The sequence below is a fragment of the Astatotilapia calliptera genome, chromosome 12, assembly GCF_900246225.1.
Source record: "Astatotilapia calliptera chromosome 12, fAstCal1.2, whole genome shotgun sequence".
Classification (NCBI taxonomy): domain Eukaryota; kingdom Metazoa; phylum Chordata; class Actinopteri; order Cichliformes; family Cichlidae; genus Astatotilapia; species Astatotilapia calliptera.
The window spans coordinates 26,605,628-26,626,436 of NC_039313.1; the positions used below are offsets into that span (position 1 = coordinate 26,605,628).

General features: G+C 41.7%; 1 protein-coding gene across 3 annotated transcripts in view; it reads left to right on the top strand.

Annotated features, from left to right (window-relative positions):
- Positions 1–2,161: 2,161 nt before the first annotated feature.
- The window catches only part of dock5 (dedicator of cytokinesis 5), a 39,542-nt gene continuing 20,894 nt past the window's right edge, over positions 2,162–20,809 (top strand). For 2 of the 3 annotated variants that reach the window (XM_026186959.1, XM_026186960.1), the window contains exons 1-15: positions 2,163–2,444; positions 10,197–10,280; positions 10,502–10,542; positions 10,636–10,691; positions 10,966–11,062; positions 11,228–11,376; positions 11,518–11,653; positions 11,745–11,902; positions 14,781–14,862; positions 15,441–15,570; positions 16,300–16,372; positions 18,493–18,635; positions 18,792–18,917; positions 19,049–19,173; positions 20,577–20,675. In XM_026186959.1, coding sequence (XP_026042744.1) covers positions 2,402–2,444; positions 10,197–10,280; positions 10,502–10,542; positions 10,636–10,691; positions 10,966–11,062; positions 11,228–11,376; positions 11,518–11,653; positions 11,745–11,902; positions 14,781–14,862; positions 15,441–15,570; positions 16,300–16,372; positions 18,493–18,635; positions 18,792–18,917; positions 19,049–19,173; positions 20,577–20,675 — 1,542 coding nt within the window. In that variant the 5' untranslated portion in view covers positions 2,163–2,401. Of the gene's footprint in view, positions 2,445–10,196; positions 10,281–10,501; positions 10,543–10,635; positions 10,692–10,965; positions 11,063–11,227; positions 11,377–11,517; positions 11,654–11,744; positions 11,903–14,780; positions 14,863–15,440; positions 15,571–16,299; positions 16,373–18,492; positions 18,636–18,791; positions 18,918–19,048; positions 19,174–20,576; positions 20,676–20,809 lie in introns of all 3 variants that reach the window. The other variant, XM_026186961.1, reaches the window with a different exon arrangement.

Genomic DNA, 20,809 nt, shown 5'->3' on the forward strand with positions numbered 1-20,809 from the left:
CCTAGTCAAAGACTAGCGCAGGCGTCTGCCTGACCTGATCTAAATGAGACAATGAGGGCAAAAGGGGTTTCTAGTAAGGAACAGCCTGTCTCCTTCTATTGCTTATGGAGCATTAAACTTCAGGTGAACTCTGGGGTTCAGTCAGCTTGTAACTCGGTCTCTCGCGCTCTCTCTCTTTCAAACACACACACTAACACACCAGTGCACGCAGACACCCATCTAAATTTCATGATTTCTCCTTATGGAGGAAGAGCAGAAGTAGATATTAAAAAAATACCATGGCAGACCATAAATGTGACTCAAGAATGAGGCTTATCTATAGTACTGCAATAGCAGACAGCAGTCAGGTGATGGCACTGTTGCATTCCTTTTTGCAAGCTTGAGTGTTTTCTTTATAACTTCCCAAAAGCAACTCTTTACATTTCATATGAGAGATTTTGCCCAAAGCACAAGAAGAATCAGAGGCAAAAAGGGCACGAGCAGATGCGAACACCCTCCTACAATGAACTCAGCGAGCACCTACGGCTCAGCCAGAAATAGGTCACAATAATCATCTGTAACGGCTCAAGTCATAACCTTGAAAATTCAGTTACAAAATACATCCCTGGTCCCCAGTATTCTGGATGACCTCAGTCAGTGTACTTAAACCATTTAGCTCTGTAAAACTGGTTAAACTTAGAGCAGAAAGAAAACATGCACAGTCACTCAAAATCCTATCAACTAAGAGCAGAAATGCTTTCCGGCTTTAATTAATTACAGTTTTCTCTATAGGCTTATAAAGTGCTATTTTGTAGTTCCCATATGTTTAATAGTCCCCCACACCACCACCACCCTTTTTTAAATAACAGCTTCTAATCAGACTGCTCTGCATTAGTAATAATTCATTACAAGCTGTGTTCAAAAAAGAGACACATCACAATAGATGGGGGACAGAATAATGGAAATTGTCCTGGTACAACAAAAGCACCACGGCTGAACATTACTGACAGCACCATTTGGTTGACCAGTGGCAGCAGAAAAATAAACACATATGACGGGCAAACAAAAGGCTGAATGGGCTACCAGATCTCAGAGCCAACAGCTGTAAATTACTTCAGTGGGTAGGGGATGGGAAGGCAAAGGGAGGGGAAAGGGTGAAGTCTCATCTCACTGATGGACAAATCAGCAGTTGTGTTTTCTGGCATTGCCTCCATAGGCTTCTCCTAATTTTGTGGCTTGCATGGAATGGGCCACAGTTAAATCAGATATAGTCTTGACTATGAGAGCATACCTAGAGAGGGGCCGAACAATCCAAATATCAGTAGTACCAATACCAACGCTGATATTGGTATTGATACTAGCATGACAGGATCGATATTTTGTTTCTTTCCCAAAGTCAGTATGCAGCCCACAGGATTGTGATAAATAAATATTTGTTTTTTGAAAATGAAAAAATATGCTAAATATACTATTAAAATGTCTATAGCCTATAACACATTTAAACAACAGAACTTGGCCCTAAGTGCTTTAAAGACAGGCTCATTTATATTCCACGTCTCCAAAAAAACATAGTTTCAAAAATAAATGAACATTTGAAAGGTGTGTTTTGTTGTGCTAATTGTTGTGGAAAATAAAAAGCAAAGTGTAATCAATAAAATTGTTCAAATGTGTGAAGAACTTGTAATTGGATGATAAGTCATGACACAGTGATCTCCCTCATGTAAGCTGCCTTTAAGGTATAACTATCATTCTCGGTATTGGTATACCGATACTGGTACCAACATTTGCAGTATCACACAGTGCTGAGCACCACCAGCTGCAGCAGGGACTCTGCAGTTCAATCTCATTTTGAATTAAAAAACAATAACCTGGCTATCATTTATTTATTGCTCATCAGTGATTTATAACTCTGTCTTCAATTAATTATTCCTCTGTAAGATTGTCAACTTGTGAGGCAGTGGCCTCCTGAAACCGACACTATCGGGAGTCACTGGAGCAAAGCGAGAGATAGTTCAGTCTTCTCTAATTTCCCCGAATTCAATTTGAAGCTCATTTGAGGATTTATGAGGAACTGTTAAAGTTATCGATTGACTGATGGCGAGAGCAAAATAGCTGCTGGGACTAAGGTTGCCTGGGACAACTACCTCCCCTTGATGAAATAAGTCCCTGCGGTGTATTGTGGGACTGCCCTGCGTTGTATTGCGCTGGGGGTTGGGGGTTAGCTCGTCAAGTGAATGGTTCACGCCTATCCCGCTCTCTCCTCTCTCGGCCGTGTTGTGCCCTCCTCTCCCCTCCCCGTGAACAAGTTATGATGGCGGAACTGTAGATCTCGGGACGAGCAGGAGTGCACCGCCCGCCCTCGGTTAGCAAGTGTATATACTTATTTATTTATCCACCCAACTTCACGTCTTCCCCCTCAGCTATGACCCGCTGGATTCCTACTAAAAAAGAGAAGTACGGAGTGGGTAAGTGTTTGTATTTAACTACGTGCCCACCACCCCTCTTTATTATTTTCTTTTGCTAGTGAACAACTCTCCGCGTTAACTCCCAGAAACTCCACCAACTTCAAGAGGGACAAGAGTCGGGAAGTTGGGAAACTTAAGTTACTGGCGACTTTGTTGCTGTTGTTGTTTGTGACCTGAAGTGATTGTTACCACACTGTTGCCCAACTGGGTTTCACAAGCTTCCCTGTGGGGGCTTGTTCTCCCGTTTGTCCCTCTGTGCAGTTTGGTTTTAAGTGAGAAATTATTTACAGTTCAGTTACTACAATGTGCGAGGAGAAATGGGGGAAGAGCCAGGAGTTCAGTGAACGTATCAGCCATTCTTGAGTTTATAATCCCGCCGAGCTGAAGCTGTGCTGTAGTTAAGGTGAACTTGAATGAATCGTCATTTTGCTGAAAGGTCCTTTCCTTCAAGGACTCCTGTCGGGCCCCCACATGGGATCCGCTGCTGTGACTGCATGCCTCATGTGAGATAGTGGAGGAATGTTATTTGCATAGGCACGAGAGGAACTTTGTGGACAAGTGGCATTTGGCTACATTTACATAAGACTGTAATGTGTCAATGCAGTGGACCATGACCACGTAGCATATGTTTGTGGTCCTCACGACTGTATTTTACACTTAAGTTTGTTAAACTAAGGTGTGGCCCTTCCACCTGTGTGTGTGTGTGTGAGCTTGCAGTTTACTTTGCATGTATGAATGCATACACGTATGCTCGTGCTATCAGGTACCAGTTATCCACGCCCTCAAGGCAAATCAGCACAACTGTTGTCTCTGTTAGGAATCCCTTTGATGTTTACTGTAAAGATTTTATAGCCTACACAGGTTGTCTGGACATCGGTTTCTTCCCTGAGTCACTGCTGGATCTTTTGGTTTAAGCTACAGACACTTACCAATATCGCTTCCTGGTGTACTACACACATGAGAGTGAATATATCTGGTGTCTTTTTTTTCTTCTTCTCTGGATGAATCACAGCTTAGGACTGAAATACCTTGGCTGTGTTCTCTAACCTGGATCCCCCGCCCATGACTTTATTTTGGCTTTAAATAAAATGTTCTGTGCTCAATTTGCTGTTGTGACTAAAAATATTTCTAAGCCACAATTCTAAGGCCGCATGTGTTTCTCTGCACACAAACTCTGCCTTTTGGTTTGCATGTGACCTTGTTTTAGCAGCTGATATCGAGGAATATATATATATATATATATATTGTGTAGATGGTGCCATTCTCCTGACATTATTTTTCTTGCCCCAGAAACAAGGCAGGAGTCACTAACGTTGTACGTAATCCTTAAAATGCCATCGGACCCCCGTACAAGGGCTTACATTTTTAATCCGATTAGTTAACCAAGGCTGTGCTCAAATACGGGCAACTACACTTTTTTGGATGAAAGAAGAGATTGTAAGGGTTCTGATCATATCAGTTATATCACACTAGTTAATGGGGAAATGTGAATAATAAGGAGCTTAAGAGCTGTAATGGTGAATTTGTGACACTGTCATAATAGGATAGCTTCATATTTTTTATATCCAGAAGAGAAACGCTGCCCTGGAGGCTCAAAGGCATTGAAATCACCAGGTCTTGGGGAGTGATGACACATGTGTGGCTCCAGAGGGAGCTCTGGAAAATCCGGTAAATTACCTCAGGTGATGTCAGTTGAGTCAGCATCAGTCGGGACTTCACGTCTGAGGAAGAAGAAAAAAACCTGGAGGTACGGAATACAGAACGACCAATACATTTAAATTCCCGGCTAATATTGGCCTGCTTCAGATATGCCACTGTTGGTGTGTATGCTGTGTATTATGTGCGCCGACAAGGAAATATAATGCAGGAGAAGATGCTTGGGGTATTTTACGAATGAAATTCACACAGTTTATCCAGTAGAGCAGCGTTGACTTCATTGTTTTTATGCTAATGACACATCGCAGCTGGTGCCTGCCTTTTTATTGTAAACTGTGACCAGTTTTTGAAGTGACCCTGTTGTTACAATGACTCTATTATAATTTTTTTCTTCCTGTTTCAGTATAAATGCTGTGTGTTCAGTACAGCGTAGTACTGTGATAGTTTGCATGGAGATATTTTATCGATGCAGGGACACGAAAGATCTATGTTTTATAAAGTAAATGGAAATACTCATGGAATACTACAAACAAGAGGGCTCATCTAATGCACCACCACACTGAGAGAATGTTAGTGGAGCTGACGTACACTAAATTGACTCAAGTGAAAAATTATCTATCACTGGACACACTTACAGAGCAACCGCCTAATTCAGAGCACGCTAATGGCTCAGTCACACAAATGAAAATAGGACACTAGCCTCCTTACGTCTATGAAGTCTAGCTTATGGCAACATTTATTGCAGGTTTTAGTGACAGTGTTGGCACGTTTGACTCATTTTACAACAATAAAAAGACTGGGGTGAGATAACTTTATCTTATTGGATAAAACCAAGTTTAACCGTGAGGGCTTAATTTGCAGTTGTTAATTTGCATATGTCTTTGCAATATTCTGTTAAAATGTTAAGAAAAAGGTAAAAATTCTCAATAATATTGTATCTTGAGTGAAGTATTGTGAGTGTATCTGTTGTTTCCCCATACCTACTCTATGCATAGTTAAAGAATATAGGCAGCTATGTTGATAATGGAATTTTCCATGAAATCCATCAAAGTCTTATCAGCACTGGCTGGTAAATCCACTAATATAGTGTGCAGCATGAAAGAAGTTTCTTCGACTTCTGAAACTGTAGCTCATCTCTGCTTGGAGGTAGATTGGTTGCCAGTCTACACAAGGCTCCTTTAGATTTAGAATAGCATGCCTTTATTGCCTCTGCAAAATGTTGCACAATTAAATTCTGATGTATCTCCTGTTAGCCGTGCATACATACAGAGGAACCACTACGGGGAGAACAAAACCGCTGCATCAGTGCGCCTCCACCCTTGTCAAAGCAGACCTCTCCCACTAGTCGTCTGGAATAAGAACATGAATTTTCTGGCTGTGCTAAATCGAACCTTATCCCTTTTAAGAACTGTCCATTGCGACGCTCACAGTATTATTTGATAACAACACTTACTCGCTGGCGGTACTCATTAAAAGGGCCCCTTCAGAAATGTTTGAAGAGGCCTAAAAATATCGCCTTGAATAATAATGTGTGTCTGAGAAGGGCTTACACTCTTCAAGAAAATGTAATAGACCATCTAAAAATTCTTAAAAGCACAATGTGAAAGTTAGTTTCATTAGAACCGTGATGTCTCCCGATAAACTGAGTGATGCGCTATCGTTTTACGTGCCCTGGGTGCATCAGGTGTCCAAATCAGTCTTGTGTAAGCAGTTTGTTGGCCCACAATGACTGTGAAAATAGCTGTGTCACAGTTATGCTTGTTCACATACATACAAATTTAAGCTGATGAACACCCTTTAGTGCAGGGAAGTCGAGACAGTTCCAGTGAAGTAACAATAAACATTTCTGAGTAACAATAAGCGGCTTGTGTGATAATTGAGTCATAATTGTAAAAGCTGTCTTACAGTTTCTTACAAGCAACACTTCTGCCTCCTGTTATTACCTGAAGTTTTCCTCAGAGAGCTGCCATTCTAGCCACCACAACTTCCACTTGATGAAATTAGGCAATAAATAGCATGTAGCATTTTCTTTAAAATGATGAACCGCTTACTTTTGTTCTCTCTGCTTGCCTGGGGCGGGCGGGGTTGGGGGGTGGAGGTTGTTATTAACAAAATCCACTGGCTTTGCAGCGTAAATACATCACAGTCATTACATCCCCCAGTTTGCCAATCTTGCCATGTCAAACCTAACTGCAGCCGGTGATTTGGAGATAAGTGCTGCCTTCGTTCTCAGTTCGGACAGACTGAACCAATACCTGTTTGCTTTTAAAACGTAATAGCAGATGAATCTCCTTCTTCTTTTACAACCTGGTGAAAGAAGTCTGTACTTCTAAGGTTTTTTTAATTTTCTTTTTCTGTTTAATGTTGCAGCAGGGTTTTTTTTCCCTACCCAAATAAAAAGATGAACCCAAGCTGCTCTAATTTTATCCTTTTTTGCACTTTTTGCTTTGAACTTGAGAATTAACTTTCTGATTTATGGATAACATAAAAAGACTTATTAGCTGGAGCACAGTTTTAAGATCATTTCTGGCTGTCTAGACAAGGAGATGGGAGGCTCGAGGCTTTTCTTGTGAGGCCTTTACCTTTTGAGAAATGCTGCCGGGGGAGAATTGGCTCAAAAGCAAACCTTAATAGACTTACTTATCTAATGGCTTTTTGGAGAGATACTAACTGAACCTGTCCCTGCTTTTGGTAGTGTATGACATTTGTATGCCACAAGAGATACTGGATGTGATACATCACTGAGTGGTAGTTTATAGGAGGAAATAATAATATTTTAGTAGTTGCATCTGAAAAGTGATTTGATTTTGTATAAATGAATATGCTGCCTGTGCATCAAACCCCGTGCAGCGTGGCACTTAGTATTTCTATCCCATTATGGACTTTATGTTATTTTTTTTTTTTTACTGCACTGAAGGCTTTTCTACATTGAATGCAGAGGATTTGTATAGTAACATTTTCAAGGATTTCTTTCAGAAATTGATTCTTTCATCATTTAAAGCTGTTTTTTTTTTCTTTTCTTTTAATGCTGTGTTGTTTTATCTTGGTCATGCAATGGTCCTTTCATGCCCAGTCAGCACTAAGAACAATAGATTCTCATTGTATTGTGTTAACTTTGATGAGCTGCCAGCGGCTGCCCAAACTCTTCGACTGGGGTGTTCTTTAATTGTTGGCTAGTGCACCTCTATGGTAAATCATTTAGGGGGAATCAGGCTGACTCTGATTTAACATTAGCATGCTCATTAACTTGAACTTGTGCCGATAGAGCTTTATTGGACTTTACAACAGTAGCTACAGGCTCAGCATTTGAAGTTTAAGAGGAAGACAGGGTGCCTCAGAGTGGCACAGATTAGCTTTGCTGCCAGAGCCCAGACTGATGCTTTTGCTTTAGACAGTGTGGCTCTTGCCAGGCCCGGACACTGTCAAGTTGGTGAATGGCCCATTGTCACTCTTGGCTTGACTAGAGGCAGATGTCATTTTCTTCAGTGCACATATTCTGGCTGCATATATAATTAATTTCCTGGTGATTCATAGTATGCCTGTAACTTCTTTTTAAATACAAAGACGATTCCAAAAAAGTTCAGACTGTGTAAACTGTAAATGAAAAGTGAATGCAATGATTTGCAAATCTCATAAACACACATTTTATTCGCAATCGAACATAGAAACCACATCAGTTGTTTAAAATGAGAAAATCTACCATTTCAGGAAAAACAAACAAGTTACATTTGAATTTGATGACAGCAACATGTCTCAAAAAAGTTGGGTCAGGGGGGCCATGTTTACTACTGTATAGCGTCCCCTCTTCTATTAACAAAAGTCAAAAATATCTGGGCGCTGAGGAGACCATTTATTGGACTTTTGGGAGAGGAATGTTGTCCCGTTCTTGTCTGACAGGATTATAGCTGCTCAGCAGTCCCCCATTTCTCATTTCATGATGGGCCAAATGTTTTCAGTTGGTGAAAGGTTTCGGCGACAGACAGGCCAGTTCAGCAACCGGATTCTTCTATTATTAAGTCATGCTATTGTAATAGATGCAGTATGTGGTTTTTGCATTGTCTTGCTGAAAAATGGAAGCCCTAGGCTCAAAAGACATAATCAAAGCTCCCAATTCCATAGACACTAATGGATCCCCAGACCGTCAGAGATACAGGCTTTTTTGCTGAGCAACAGATCGTCCCTCTCTTTTTTTTTTTAGTCGGGAGGACTTACAAGAAGAATTTCAAATTTGGATTAGTCTCACCACAGTTTTCCAGTTTGTCCATTTTAAATGAACTTGGCTCAGAGTAAACAGCAGTTTTTCTGGATCATGTTCACATACAGCTTCTTCTTTGCACAATAGAGCTTTACCCTGCATTTGTCTATGCCACTTGTGGAAGTATTCCTGAGCCCATGCAGTGATTTGCATGACAGAATCATGTCTGTTTTTAATGCAGTGCTGCCTGAGGGCCCAAAGAGCATGGGCATGCAATACTAACTTCCATTGTCCTTGCGCACAGAGATTTCTCCCCATTAACCTCTTTAGTTGCAGTTTTAGCAGCTATTTTTTTTCTTCCCCTTACATCTTCATCCTTTTGTTTCTGCATCCCAACTTCTTTTCTTACAGTGATACATTTTCTCACTTTAAACATTTGAGACTTTGTTCTGTTGTAAATAGAATTGTGTTTCTGAGCTCTACAAAACATTGGAATCTGTTATTATTTACATTTTGCACACCATCTTTTTTTTTTTTTTTTTTTTAGATTTGGGATTGGAAAACAACATCTGTGGCTTCTGTTCATGTTCATGTTCAAAAGCAGGAAAAGTTGAACTATTATTAGGTTGCACTAGCTGTCTATTTTGTTGACACAAGGAAGAACCTCACACCTGTCCAGGTGCTCCTAACAAAACAGCCGTCAAAAGCCAACGTGATATTCCAGGAGTTTTTTTTGCGCAGAAATGCAAACAAAGTCTCAAGCAAAAATGTGTTTTATGGAAAGCCGATGAGGAGGAAGTCAAAGAGAAGGAAAAGCAGTCACATTCAGTGATTTGACAAGTTTTGGTATTCAGACTGAGGTGTGATAAGCTGAGCCAGTTGGAGCGTGCAGTGAAATCTGGCCTCCAGCAACAAGCATTATCACCATGCAAGTCAGGGCAGAGCTCTGCTCATAGTTCCTCCATCTTACTGTGAGAATGAGTGGCTGCGCGTTATTGCAGCTCCCTCAAGTCGTGAATAAGACCTTTGCTACAGTAGTGTTTGCCAAGGTTTCTCTTTTGCAGTTTTATGCGCGCGCGCATGTGTGTGTATATGAGTGAGTGTACATATGTTTTTACGCACAAGCATTTTCTTGTACTAACCCCTCCAATGTCTGTCCTGGTAAACGGCTAAAAAGGAAAAGATAGGAGCTGCCTCCAGGAAAGCTGCAAGGTTAAAAATGAGCACAGGGAGGGGCAGCGCTTGCAGGTGAGTCACTTGGCAGAAACACAGGCTGCAAGTGTAACTGCCGACCAAAGGTCACAGCACGCATGTTATCGGATATAGGGAGAGTCTGATGCTATTGCTTTTTTAGCGGTACTCCTCACGTTTGACACTGCAACTACCTGCTCCGGCGCAGTCTATTTACTGGAACGTTAATCACAGCCCGAAGGCATCCAATTCAATTAAAAATAGCACAAACGCTTTAGAGGTTTGAGTCACACAGGCGTGCTGCACAAACACACTGCCTGCTTTTAGAAAACGCAATAAGATGAGGAATAAATCAAAGATCAAGATCCTCTCTGCTGCGCGTGCGTGCTCTGTGACATGGAGGCTGAATTGGTTTCTTTTTTCCAGTGAGAAACTGCAAACCTCTGATCCAGAACTTCTTTTAAAACAGACTTGCTCCTCTGTGCAATAAGTGATTGAAAAGGGATTTGGGGTTTTTGCAGTAATTCACCGGACCTTGAGGAGGAACAAAACTCGTCAATCAATCTGTCTGCCCGAACCTTTTTATTTAATTTTTTTTGGTTAACAGTTTTTGTTGTGTGTGTGTGTGTGTGTGTGTGTGTGGGTGTGTGTGGGTGTGTGTGTGTGTGTGTAAGATTCACATTATGAGACAGTCCTGCTTTGTCCTTCAGTGATCTACAATTATGATGCCAGTGGCGAACAGGAGCTGTGTCTACAAGTGGGGGACACGGTGCACATACTTGAGAAATTTGAAGGTGAGCAAGCATAAGCACACAGCAGGCCCCGACACATCCCTCTTTCCCCTAATCTAAAGCAAGCTGACACAGGAACTTAAATGAGATGTTGAACTAACTGGCACTCAGTGTGTTATGCATAGTAATGTAAATGAGTCTATTACATTGTCCTCCTGACATCACTCCTATCTCGCTCTATCCCTCAGTGTAACGTTTTTGTTGGGTAATTTATGTCTTCTTAGGCTGGTATAGGGGCTATGCTCTACGCAGGAAATCACAAAAGGTATGGGCAATAGTGCTATATTATCATCATTGTCTTGGTGTGTATGTGTGTGTGTAATTTACTGATCACTATGAAATTTTTCTTTTTCTTCAGGGCATTTTCCCTGCTTCCTACATCCACTTAAAGGAGGCTACGGTTGAGGGAATAGGGTGAGATCACATATCAGTAAACAGATCATTTTGATGATAATCTGCTCTGCTTTTGGTTTGCTGTCCAGCCTTGTGTTTTGCCAGCAACATAGCAGTGCACTTACAATTATCATAAGTGAGGACTCAGTAATGCTTTTCTTGGCTGTGTAAGGAAACCATCCACCTATTTATCATGTATAGAAAAGCACTTGAATCTATCCAAATTATATGACATGATCTATGAGTGATGAGCCACTTTTCCAATGTCTTTCTATTCTCTTTTTGTGGCTGGTAGCCAGCAGGAAATAATTATTCCGGCCGATTTACCCCTGGTACAAGAGCTCGGAGCTACTCTGAGGGAATGGGCCCAGATATGGCAGAAGCTGTATGTGGTATGTGGAGACTTTTTTCTTTTATCTGCCACTTTGACTTTTGTACACACAGTTCCGTGCACCTCTGTTTTTCACCCCTTTGACACACTTTTGTTATAAAGTTTCATTGCTCTTCATTCCTCTGAAGAAAGGTATTACTTATAATAAAACCTGTTTAACTGGCAGGAGAACAAGACAATTTTGTTCAGGACTGTGCAGCAGATGGCCTACAGCCTCATCGAATATCGATCTCAGATAGTGTCAGGAACGCTGCCCAAGGATGACCTTGTAGAGCTCAAAAAGAAAGTCACAGCAAAGATTGATTATGGAAACCGGTATGAATCCTTTTTTTTTTTTTTTTTTTTTCCTTTAGGAACTATTATTGTTGTAAAATCTCCTCAGGTTGTATGGGTGAGCCTTTTAAAATTGCTTCTGTAAACTTATTTGATGCTGTGTTGATCCTCTGGCTTGCTCAGGATTCTGGGTCTGGACCTGGTGGTGCGGGATGAAGCGGGAAACATGCTGAATCCTGACAGGACTAGTACGGTCAGCCTGTTCCGGGCCCATGAGACCGCCTCCCGCAGCGTTGATGACAGGATACAAGAGGAGAAGGCACAGTTCCGATTTGTTGATACTATCACTGGCTGTCAGTTTCATTTAATGTTGTTGTCCACTCACTGTTTCCGGCCTTGTTTTCATCCAGACACGGCTACAGAACCTGGAAATGAGGCGTCAGACTCTTTTCAGTACAGTGCACACCTACAGCTTGTTCATGAACTTGAAAAACTTTGTGTGTAACATTGGAGAAGATGCCGAGCTGCTAATGTCTCTGTATGACCCGGATCAGTCTGAATTCATCAGGTTAGCTTGTTTTTTTTTGTTTTTTGTTTTTTTCTCTTAACTCGACAACTAAACAAGTTTGCCGTTCGATAGTTTGCGCTCGTCTATGCCTCTAAAAGTCTATAGAAATGTTCACAATGTTTATATAATTGATCAGAAAACTTTTAAAGAAGTATTAATGGCTCGCAATACTACAACTGCTAAAGTGAAAAATTAGGAATTGCAATTATTTATGTAATGCAATGGGGAAAACAAATGTAATAATGGCTGGAGGTTGTGCATTATCGTCAAATAACTCAGCACAGCTCTGCTTTAAATTAGCACTCAAGGCTGATCGTTGTTAGGCATTCATCTGCTTGCTGGTGTAGAAAACTACCGTCTCTATTTGCTGTTAGACATTATACCCGCATAAATAATGGAAGTGATTAAAGCAACCTTTAAAAAGTAAACATTTTGCTAACTGAATGTTAGACAAATTAGTGGTGCAAAACCTCGAAACAGTCATACTGCCGATGCTCATATCTGACCCACCACGTACAAACGCAACGAGTGGAAATGACACTGTTTTCACTTTACGCTCAGACGTTGAGATCTTGTAGATGGAACATTTTAAGTGCAACAAATAGCTTTAGATCTGGCAGGGCTAAAGCTGAAAGAAGTCAGACTTGGCGAGAAAACCCAGGCTGACCAGCTGACCTCAGTGCCTCACTACATCAGCAGATGGCTGGCAGATATTATTCGTGGTTTGCTGTTTAAGCTGCTGGCCTGCAAGCTCTTATTGCTGTTTCTGCAAGTTGCTTTACAACCCACCTCCATCGTTTCATGCTACTCGTGCTTTGTCTCACTGAAGCTGCCGTCACACACGGAGTGATTTGAATGTTAAGCATCGCATTGAACTTCACAGTTGGTTGCTAGTTGAAATTCCGGTTGCCTAGATAGTCCTAAAATGTAGCCTGTCATGCATCACTCTTCAGTATTCAAGGTTCACCTTCTACCAGATTGCAGAAGTTGGAACAGTTTGTTGCCAGGATGGGGCGGGTCCTTCAGTATCTGCGCTGCTCTAGTCCGGCATCTCCTGGTGTAGGTGTCCTGAAGCGGGGGGAGAGCAATCCTGCAGCAGTGTTCTGCTGTACGGATCACTCTCTGGAGAGCTTTTTGGTCCTTCACACAGCTGTTCCCAAACCACGATGTCATGTTCTGTGTGAGGATGCTCTCCACAGCACCTGTATAGAAAATCCTGAGGATCTTTGGAGAGACCCTGAACTTCCTCAGTTGTCGTAGGTGATACAGGCGCTGCCTAGCCTGGACCTGAATGTGGGCAGCCCATGTCAGGTCTGAGGAGATGTGGACACCAAGACACTTGAAGGACTGCACCCTCTCCACTGGAGCTCTATTGATGATAATGGGCTTGTAGTCTCTGTGCTGACCCCTTCTGAAGTCCACCACCAGCTCCTTGGTCTTGCTGACGTTCAGCTGGAGGTGGTTGTCCTGGCACCATGATGCCAGATTCTTCACTTCATCCATGTAGGCCACCTCATCGTTGTTGGAGATGGCACCCAACACCACTGTGTCATCAGCAAAGTTCACAATGGTGTTGGAGCCATGGGTGGCCACACAGTCTGAAGTGTAGAGGGAGTAGAGCAGTGGCGAGAGGACACATCCCTGAGGTGCTCCTGTGTTGATGGTGATGCTGTTAGAGACGCATCTACCCACCCTCACCACCTGAGTTCTGCCAGTGAGGAAGTCCAACACCCATGCACACAGACGGCTGTTAAGTCCCAGATCCCTCAGCTTTGTGAACAGTCTGCAGGGCACTATTGTGTTAAACGCTGAACTATAATCAACAAACAGCATTCGCACATAGTTACCCTGTTTCTTGTCCACGTGGCTGAGAGTGGTGTGTAGGACGTGGGCGATGGCATCCTCTGTGGATCTGTTGGATCTGTAGGCGAACTGCATCGGATCTGTGGTGTTTGGGATGGAGGAGGAGATGATGTTCTTCAGCAGCCTCTCAAACACCTTCATTACTACCGAGGTCAGTGCAACTGGCCGGTAATCGTTCAGGGATGAGGGTTTGCTGTTTTTGGGCACAGGGATGATGGTGGATCTTTTGAAGCATGTGGGGACCACAGACTTCGCCAGGGACTCGTTGAAGATGTAAGTGAACACACCTGCTAGCTGGTCAGCACAGCAGCGTAGCAGACGGCCGGTGATGCCGTCTGGTCCCGCCGCTTTCCTTGTGTTAACTCTCCTCAATGCCGCTCGGATGTCATGTTCCGTGATGCTGGTCTATTCTGTTATTCTGCATTCTTATTAGTATTCACTTCACTGGCTTGCCACGGAGATGACCCACCTGCTTCGTGTTGACAGCATTGCTTAAAGCCACCCTGAATGACATTGGCTTTCTATGGTCACCACGTTGCTGCAAATCACTTCCTGTGTAGATGCAGCTTTGATGTCATGTGCATTGTTATGGGATGCTCTGTTCTGTGGGGGTGTCTCGCTGCTGTCCAACCTGCATTTTTCCATATTTGTGCATGGAAATGCAGGGATGTGTGCTCTCGGGGAGGTCCCAGAACAGGGATGTACCGCCAAATATAATTTACTGCAGATGGAATCAGTCTTGTTTTGACTAAAATGGTCCTGACAGAAATACCAATAATGACCGGCTGGTGATGATTCTTTTAGGATGGCTGCATCCTCCTATGTTTGGTAAGGCCTACAGGGATATCTAGGCTCTTATAATTATGGCATTTAAAATATGCAGACACTTGAAATTTTTTTCTGGAAACTTGTGGATTTTATTGGGTGAGACATAAAATAATGCTGCTTTTACATCACTGGCTTTGGTTTCAGATAACGCCGTCTCTAACTGTGACTTTTATTTAAATTCTTGCAGTGAGAACTTCCTGGTGCGCTGGGACAGTACGGGAATGCCTAAAGAAATTGAAAAACTCAACAACCTGCCAGCGCTATTCACGGTAACCAAATCCCTACCCACCACAGTGCGTTCCCTCTCTTTCAGATTTAAACAATCCAAGCGCCGCCTGAAGTCTGTGACAAAGAAGACAATTAGCGTCTGGATTGCTCCTAATTTACTAAAAGTTTCACTGAATGGCTCACTCACAGCACATCATTGAAAATTTGAATGCATTCGCCTCCATTATGTTGCTTCTGCTTAAGTTAATAAGCGGTGCTCTGTAATCAAGTCACTGTGTTAACCTCCATGTGTGCCATCAGGAGCTAGTGGTTTGGAGTGTGATAAAGCCACATTAATCAAGGTGTACAGTTTAAGATTATAGCAAAGCACACAAGTGGATGGTCCTTTGAAAAGTAAAAACCTTGAGAAAAATAAGCATATAAACATGCTGGGAAGGCGATGTGTTTAAAGCTTTTACTCCACTCTTTTATCATGGAAATGTTTTCCATCTGGTCCTCAGCTCCAGCCCTGTGTGTGTACACAATGACTGGCAAGTAGAGTCACTGCCTTTTGTACCTAATGCACCTTATCTCTCGCAGTGCCATAATAAATAATCTTTTGTGTGTCTTCTGTGTCCAGGACCTGAGCAGCACTGACTTGATGAGGCAGCGACTCTTCCTGGTGTGCCAGATCATCAGAGTGGGCAGCATGGAGCTGAAAGAGGGCAAGAAACAAACAGGCGGACTTAGGAGACCGTTTGGTGTGGCCGGTGAGGGACTTTTTTATGTCCTAATATTTGTAAGAGCAGTATAAAAGTTCAATTTAAGAAGGAAAAAAAGAAAAAGCTAGCCCTCTCTCGTGGTACAGATGCATGAATAGTTTTGTTGAGGTGGAGAAATGAAAGATCCATGTGTCGAAACGAAATGGGAACACCTGCTTCCTGACCTAGAAAATGCCTTTACTCTGCCTTGGCAAGGCAGTCGGAGGAAAATTGGTTTAGCAACTGTCTTTTTGTTTTCGGCCAGATGATTAGTGGATTTGATGGGAAATGATTTTCCTCTGGTGTTCCAGCAAATGGACTGAAACCGGAGTCAGAATGAACATTCAACTCAGAAGTCATATTATTCTTAGCCAGGGAAAAAGCGTTTAAAAAAAAAAAAGCATTCTAGGAAAAGATCCGGGTGAAATGAACAATTCAAAGGCAAGATCAAGACCGCTCAATATATCTTACTAAGCTGGCTTTCTGCTGCGCCAGGCAACAGGTGAGCGAGATCCAACACCTGGCTCGGCTTCTTTTTCAGACGTGGAAAATACACTTTCCAGACTTATAAGTTAATTAACTTTCCGAGCTCTTTAAAAAATAAAACAGAAAAAAGGTGATTCCCATTTTGCTGTCGTTTTGGCATTTACTGGAAAACGCTGTCAAATCTAGTTAATTAGCTCGTCTTTTTCAGTCTGCATCCTTACTGTGAATGTGTCAATGTGTTTGTCATTGCAGTTATGGACATAACAGACATTGCCCACGGCAAAATAGATGACGAGGACAAACAGCATTTCATCCCCTTTCAGCAGTGAGTCCTCTAATGTTGTCATATTTTTGCTGTTTACAGGCTCGGTCTTGTTTTGTAACGCAACTCAATTGAGCACAAATAATTCATAAGAACATGAATAGCTCTCGAGTTATACTTATTGCCAACTGTGTTCCATTACGTTTGCTTTTTTTCTTTTTCCAAGGCTGCAGTTCGACTTTTCCTACACTGTATTTCAAGGACAAAACACTTTTTGCAGTTCTAAATGAAAGAGAAGCTTCAAGATCATGTTTTTATGGCACCTACAAACTGGAGGGGGAGGGGGGAGATAAACAATGACAGTCATATGTTCACAGGGATCGTAGATGGAAGAGAGCCAAAAATATCTCGACTCATTTCTGGCTTCTGTACAAATTTTACCAAGTTTTAACCTCAGTTTTTCTTTTCTTTTCACTCTAGAACAGATCATTCTGTCTTTTTGAGAAGGTAGAGACCAAAAAATAATACTGATTTAAATTTTCAATTCGTGGCATCCTTCTTATCTTGAAAGACTTTGGCCCTATGTGCTTTGTATCTGACAGGAAATATGCAAGCCTTCAGATAAATATTAGTTTTTGTTTGGACATATACAAAGGAAAGATTGCACCGCTGAGCGTTTTAAGCTTTCCAGCCTTGACAGGTTAATGATTTTTTTTTTTCATTTCATTAACAGAGTAAATGTTTTCGCACTGTACGAACAATTAGGTAAATATAAATAGACCAGGGTAAGTAAATTTTTAATTGAACACAAGATAAAAATAAATAAATAAATAACTACAACGAGACACTGTTACATTTTTCTCCTGAGCATTGAACGTGGTGAAAGGCTGTGAGATGGAACCGATTGAGATCACCAGTTTTGGCAAGCTGTCTGTAGCAAACTCTAGAGTTCACCTTACATCTTGGGACACACATTGCCCAGTTTAATCTGAGCTGGTCTGGTGAAGTAGAATAACTAAATAATAACCTAACATATAAAAAAAAAACGTTCATAGATACATAAACGTTCATATTTAATAAACTTTCCATTTACAAAACAGCATGAGATGCTGCAAGAAAAATGCAGTTACAACAACACGTCTCAGTTTTTCTACATTCAGTTTGCTGTCAGCACAGTGTGTCGGCTTAACTGTCTTAGTCTAATATCATTATGTAAAAGCCTTGGGTGATGTCTTTGTCGGCAAGAAGGCTGTAAAAGTGATGATGATTCAGACCTCTGTCTCAGATTAAATTAATGGTTTGGACAACAGCTCTCGTGATGCGACTCGTCCTTAACAGCCTGTAACACCATGCTTTGTGGTGCAAAATAAAGTAACCCCTCCAAAAAAACAAAAAAAACCCCATTGATTTTCTTTCTCTGCTAATTTTACACCTTAAAAAGCCATCCAGTGGACCAGCTGGGACCTTTTGCTGGGCCTATTTTGGCCCTTGATTAACACCCCGATCTGCTGTGTTAACCTGCAGTCACAGGTAGAGCAGACTAGCCATAGCATGGTGTTGGAGAACTGAAAGCTAATCCAACATTGTAGAAGAGTAAAAACACAACATTTCATTGATTTAATGTGATATATGCTTTTGCAGCACACAGAAACCTGACAGTGAAACCTTAGCTGACACGTTTCTGCTTTCCTTGTTCCTTGTTACTAAACCACTACAATAGAGTTTTGTGATTATTCCCTTCTGTGTAATTACAGTGTCGGCACTGTGTAATTCTGTTTTCTGATACAAAGATGTTTGGCTAACCTCGCTGAGTACTTCCATAGTAGTGTAACTGTAAACTAAAAATGTGGTCAAGGGCTTTAAAGTACTTTAAAGATCAAAACTGATCGATTCTTTTTTTGGAAATCTATAAAGAGATTTCAAATTTATACACATTGGTGTTTGTCTTATTAAAAGTTAGAGTAGTGCTAGTATTTTAAGCAGATTTTCTCTGCTGTAGTCACTCGAGCAGAGCAGCAGGGATCTGGGAGAGATGGTGCATGTTGTCAAAAACTCCAGAAAGCCTCACAGTGCCTTCGCAGCTCTTCCGTCCATTTGTTTGTCACCTGTCAAAGATGCTGGCAGTTGATTCTTTTTTTTTTTTTTACTTTCATTGTATTGTCACCTCTATATTTCCTTCTTAGGATAGCTATGGAAACCTACATCCGTCAGAGGCAGCTCATCATGTCTCCGCGCATCCCTTCTCGAGTCATAGGAGAGAATGAGCCCCTCACAGCTGTCTTCAACAAAGTCATTGCCACGCGGGAGGTCAATCACAAAGGCCAGGGTAAAATGAAGTGCTCACAGACAGTGTGTTCCCCTGTGATTTTAGAGGGTTGCTCTAAATTGACCTTTTTTTTTGCTTTGAGGAAAATAATTGATGTGTGAGGGGTCTGCAAGGTGCAGTCTGCCTCATTGAATTTCTTTACATGTTTGCTGGCAGGACTGTTTGTGACCATGAAGCTTCTCCCAGGGGACCTTGCCCAAGTCAGAAAGGACTACCCCCACTTTGTGGACCGCAGCACCGCTATCGTCAGGAAAATGGGCTTTCCAGAAATCATCCTCCCTGGTGAATTAAAGCCTTTGTTGATGGGCAGTTCTCACGACGGTCATGCTCATTTTAATTGCTCACGAAGCTGTGAGGGGCTTTTTTTAAATTTCTCAACACAACCTTCTGATCGTCTGTTATCCCTCATCCAGGAAACGTGAGGAATGATATTTATGTAACCTTGCTACAAGGAGAATTTGACCGTGGTAAAAAGAAGACCCCCAAAAATGTAGAGGTCATACTGAGTGTGCACGATGATGAAGGCAATCCCATGGAGGTAAAATAGACCAGTGAATGACATTTAAAAAAAATGTAATTTAATTTGATCTTAATGCAGCTTACTGAATGGCATCTTTATATAAGTCATATAATTGTGACAGTATACATGTGGTTGTGGACAGCCCTAAAGATAGAAAAGTGTTCTATTTCACTTATCAACAATCAGAAGTTCTGTTTTTTTTCTGTTTAGTAAACACTAGTCTATAAAAACTGGAAAGCACAGTTCACTTACTCAAGTTGCCCCATACCTCTCTGTTAGAGATTATTGATGAGATTCACCAATAAATATGCCCTATTGTGGATTTTGTAAAACATAATTTGGAGTTGAAGCTTGCTTTGTTGCTTCCAGCTATTTGCAGAATTCTTCCCATTGGTTTAATAAATACCTGCAGCTTTTTAAGATCCATATGAGTGTCTCCAGAATGAGACTTGTCTTTCCAATCCAATGATATCCATGATAACGTCATAACTAGCAGCAAAGTGTGGGACTGTTGGAATGAGAATCAACACCTTCAAAGTCTGAGGCCACTCAAAATAGGGTGGAGTGCTCACTCCTAGACCAGGATGAATTACTACCCCAAATGGAGGATTTGAGTCACTTGCTGTCTTGTTCAAAAGTGATGGGAGAGTGTAGCATGAGATTGACAAACAGATTGGCGCCACGTCCTCAGTGAAGCAGACATTGTAATAATCTGTTGTTAAAGCAAAGCAGACGACTTATTGGCCAATCTAAGTTGCTACCCTCACCTCTGGTCATGAGCTCTGGGTAGTGACTGAAAAAATTAGGTTGCAGATAAATGAGTTTGCTTCAAAGGGTAGCAGGGTTCTCCCTGAAGTGATAGGGTTAGAGTTCAGTCATTTGAGAGGGACTTGGAGTAGAACTGCTGCTCCTTGACATTGAAAGGAGCCAGTTGAGGTGGATTAGGCATCTGATTAGGATGCCTCTTGGAAACCAACTAGTTTCGGGCAAGTCCTAATAGGAGGAGGCCCCAGGGCAGAGCTAGGACTCAACAGAGAAATTATATCTCTCAGCTGGATTGGAAACAACTCTGTGTCCCTTGAGATGAGCTGGAAGAGGTGGCTTGGGTGAGGGAAGTTGGGGCTTCAACTATGACCCAAACTCAGATAAGCGGCAGTGGATGATGTGAAGGAGGGATCTACCAAATTATTCAAGCTAAATTGTTTCTTAAAATCCTTTGGTGGGAGACCATCCGTATTGCTGCATCATTATCTAACTGATAACTGACATTTTGTAACTCTGTATTGATTACATGTAGCAATTTATGTGCTTTGCTGTACTTTAACCAAAAAAGAAAAAAGTTAGAGACAATTGAAAACAGCAGAAAGAACATTGAAGATGTTCCTGTCATGTAAACTAATCTCTTCCTTTAATGTCTTTAGAAAGCCATATTCCCTGGAGCCGGTTATGATGGCATAACGGAGTACAAGTCTGTCATTTACTACCAGGTGAAGCAGCCTTGTTGGAATGAAACAGCGAAGGTAAGCTCACAGCAAGCACCCACATGAGCAGCTCTGTGCCGTCATGTTATCTAATGAGATTTCTTTTCAAAATGGATTTGCTGTGGCTCAATTTATACAATAATCTGTTGGGACTGCATTGGTTGAATGCGCTA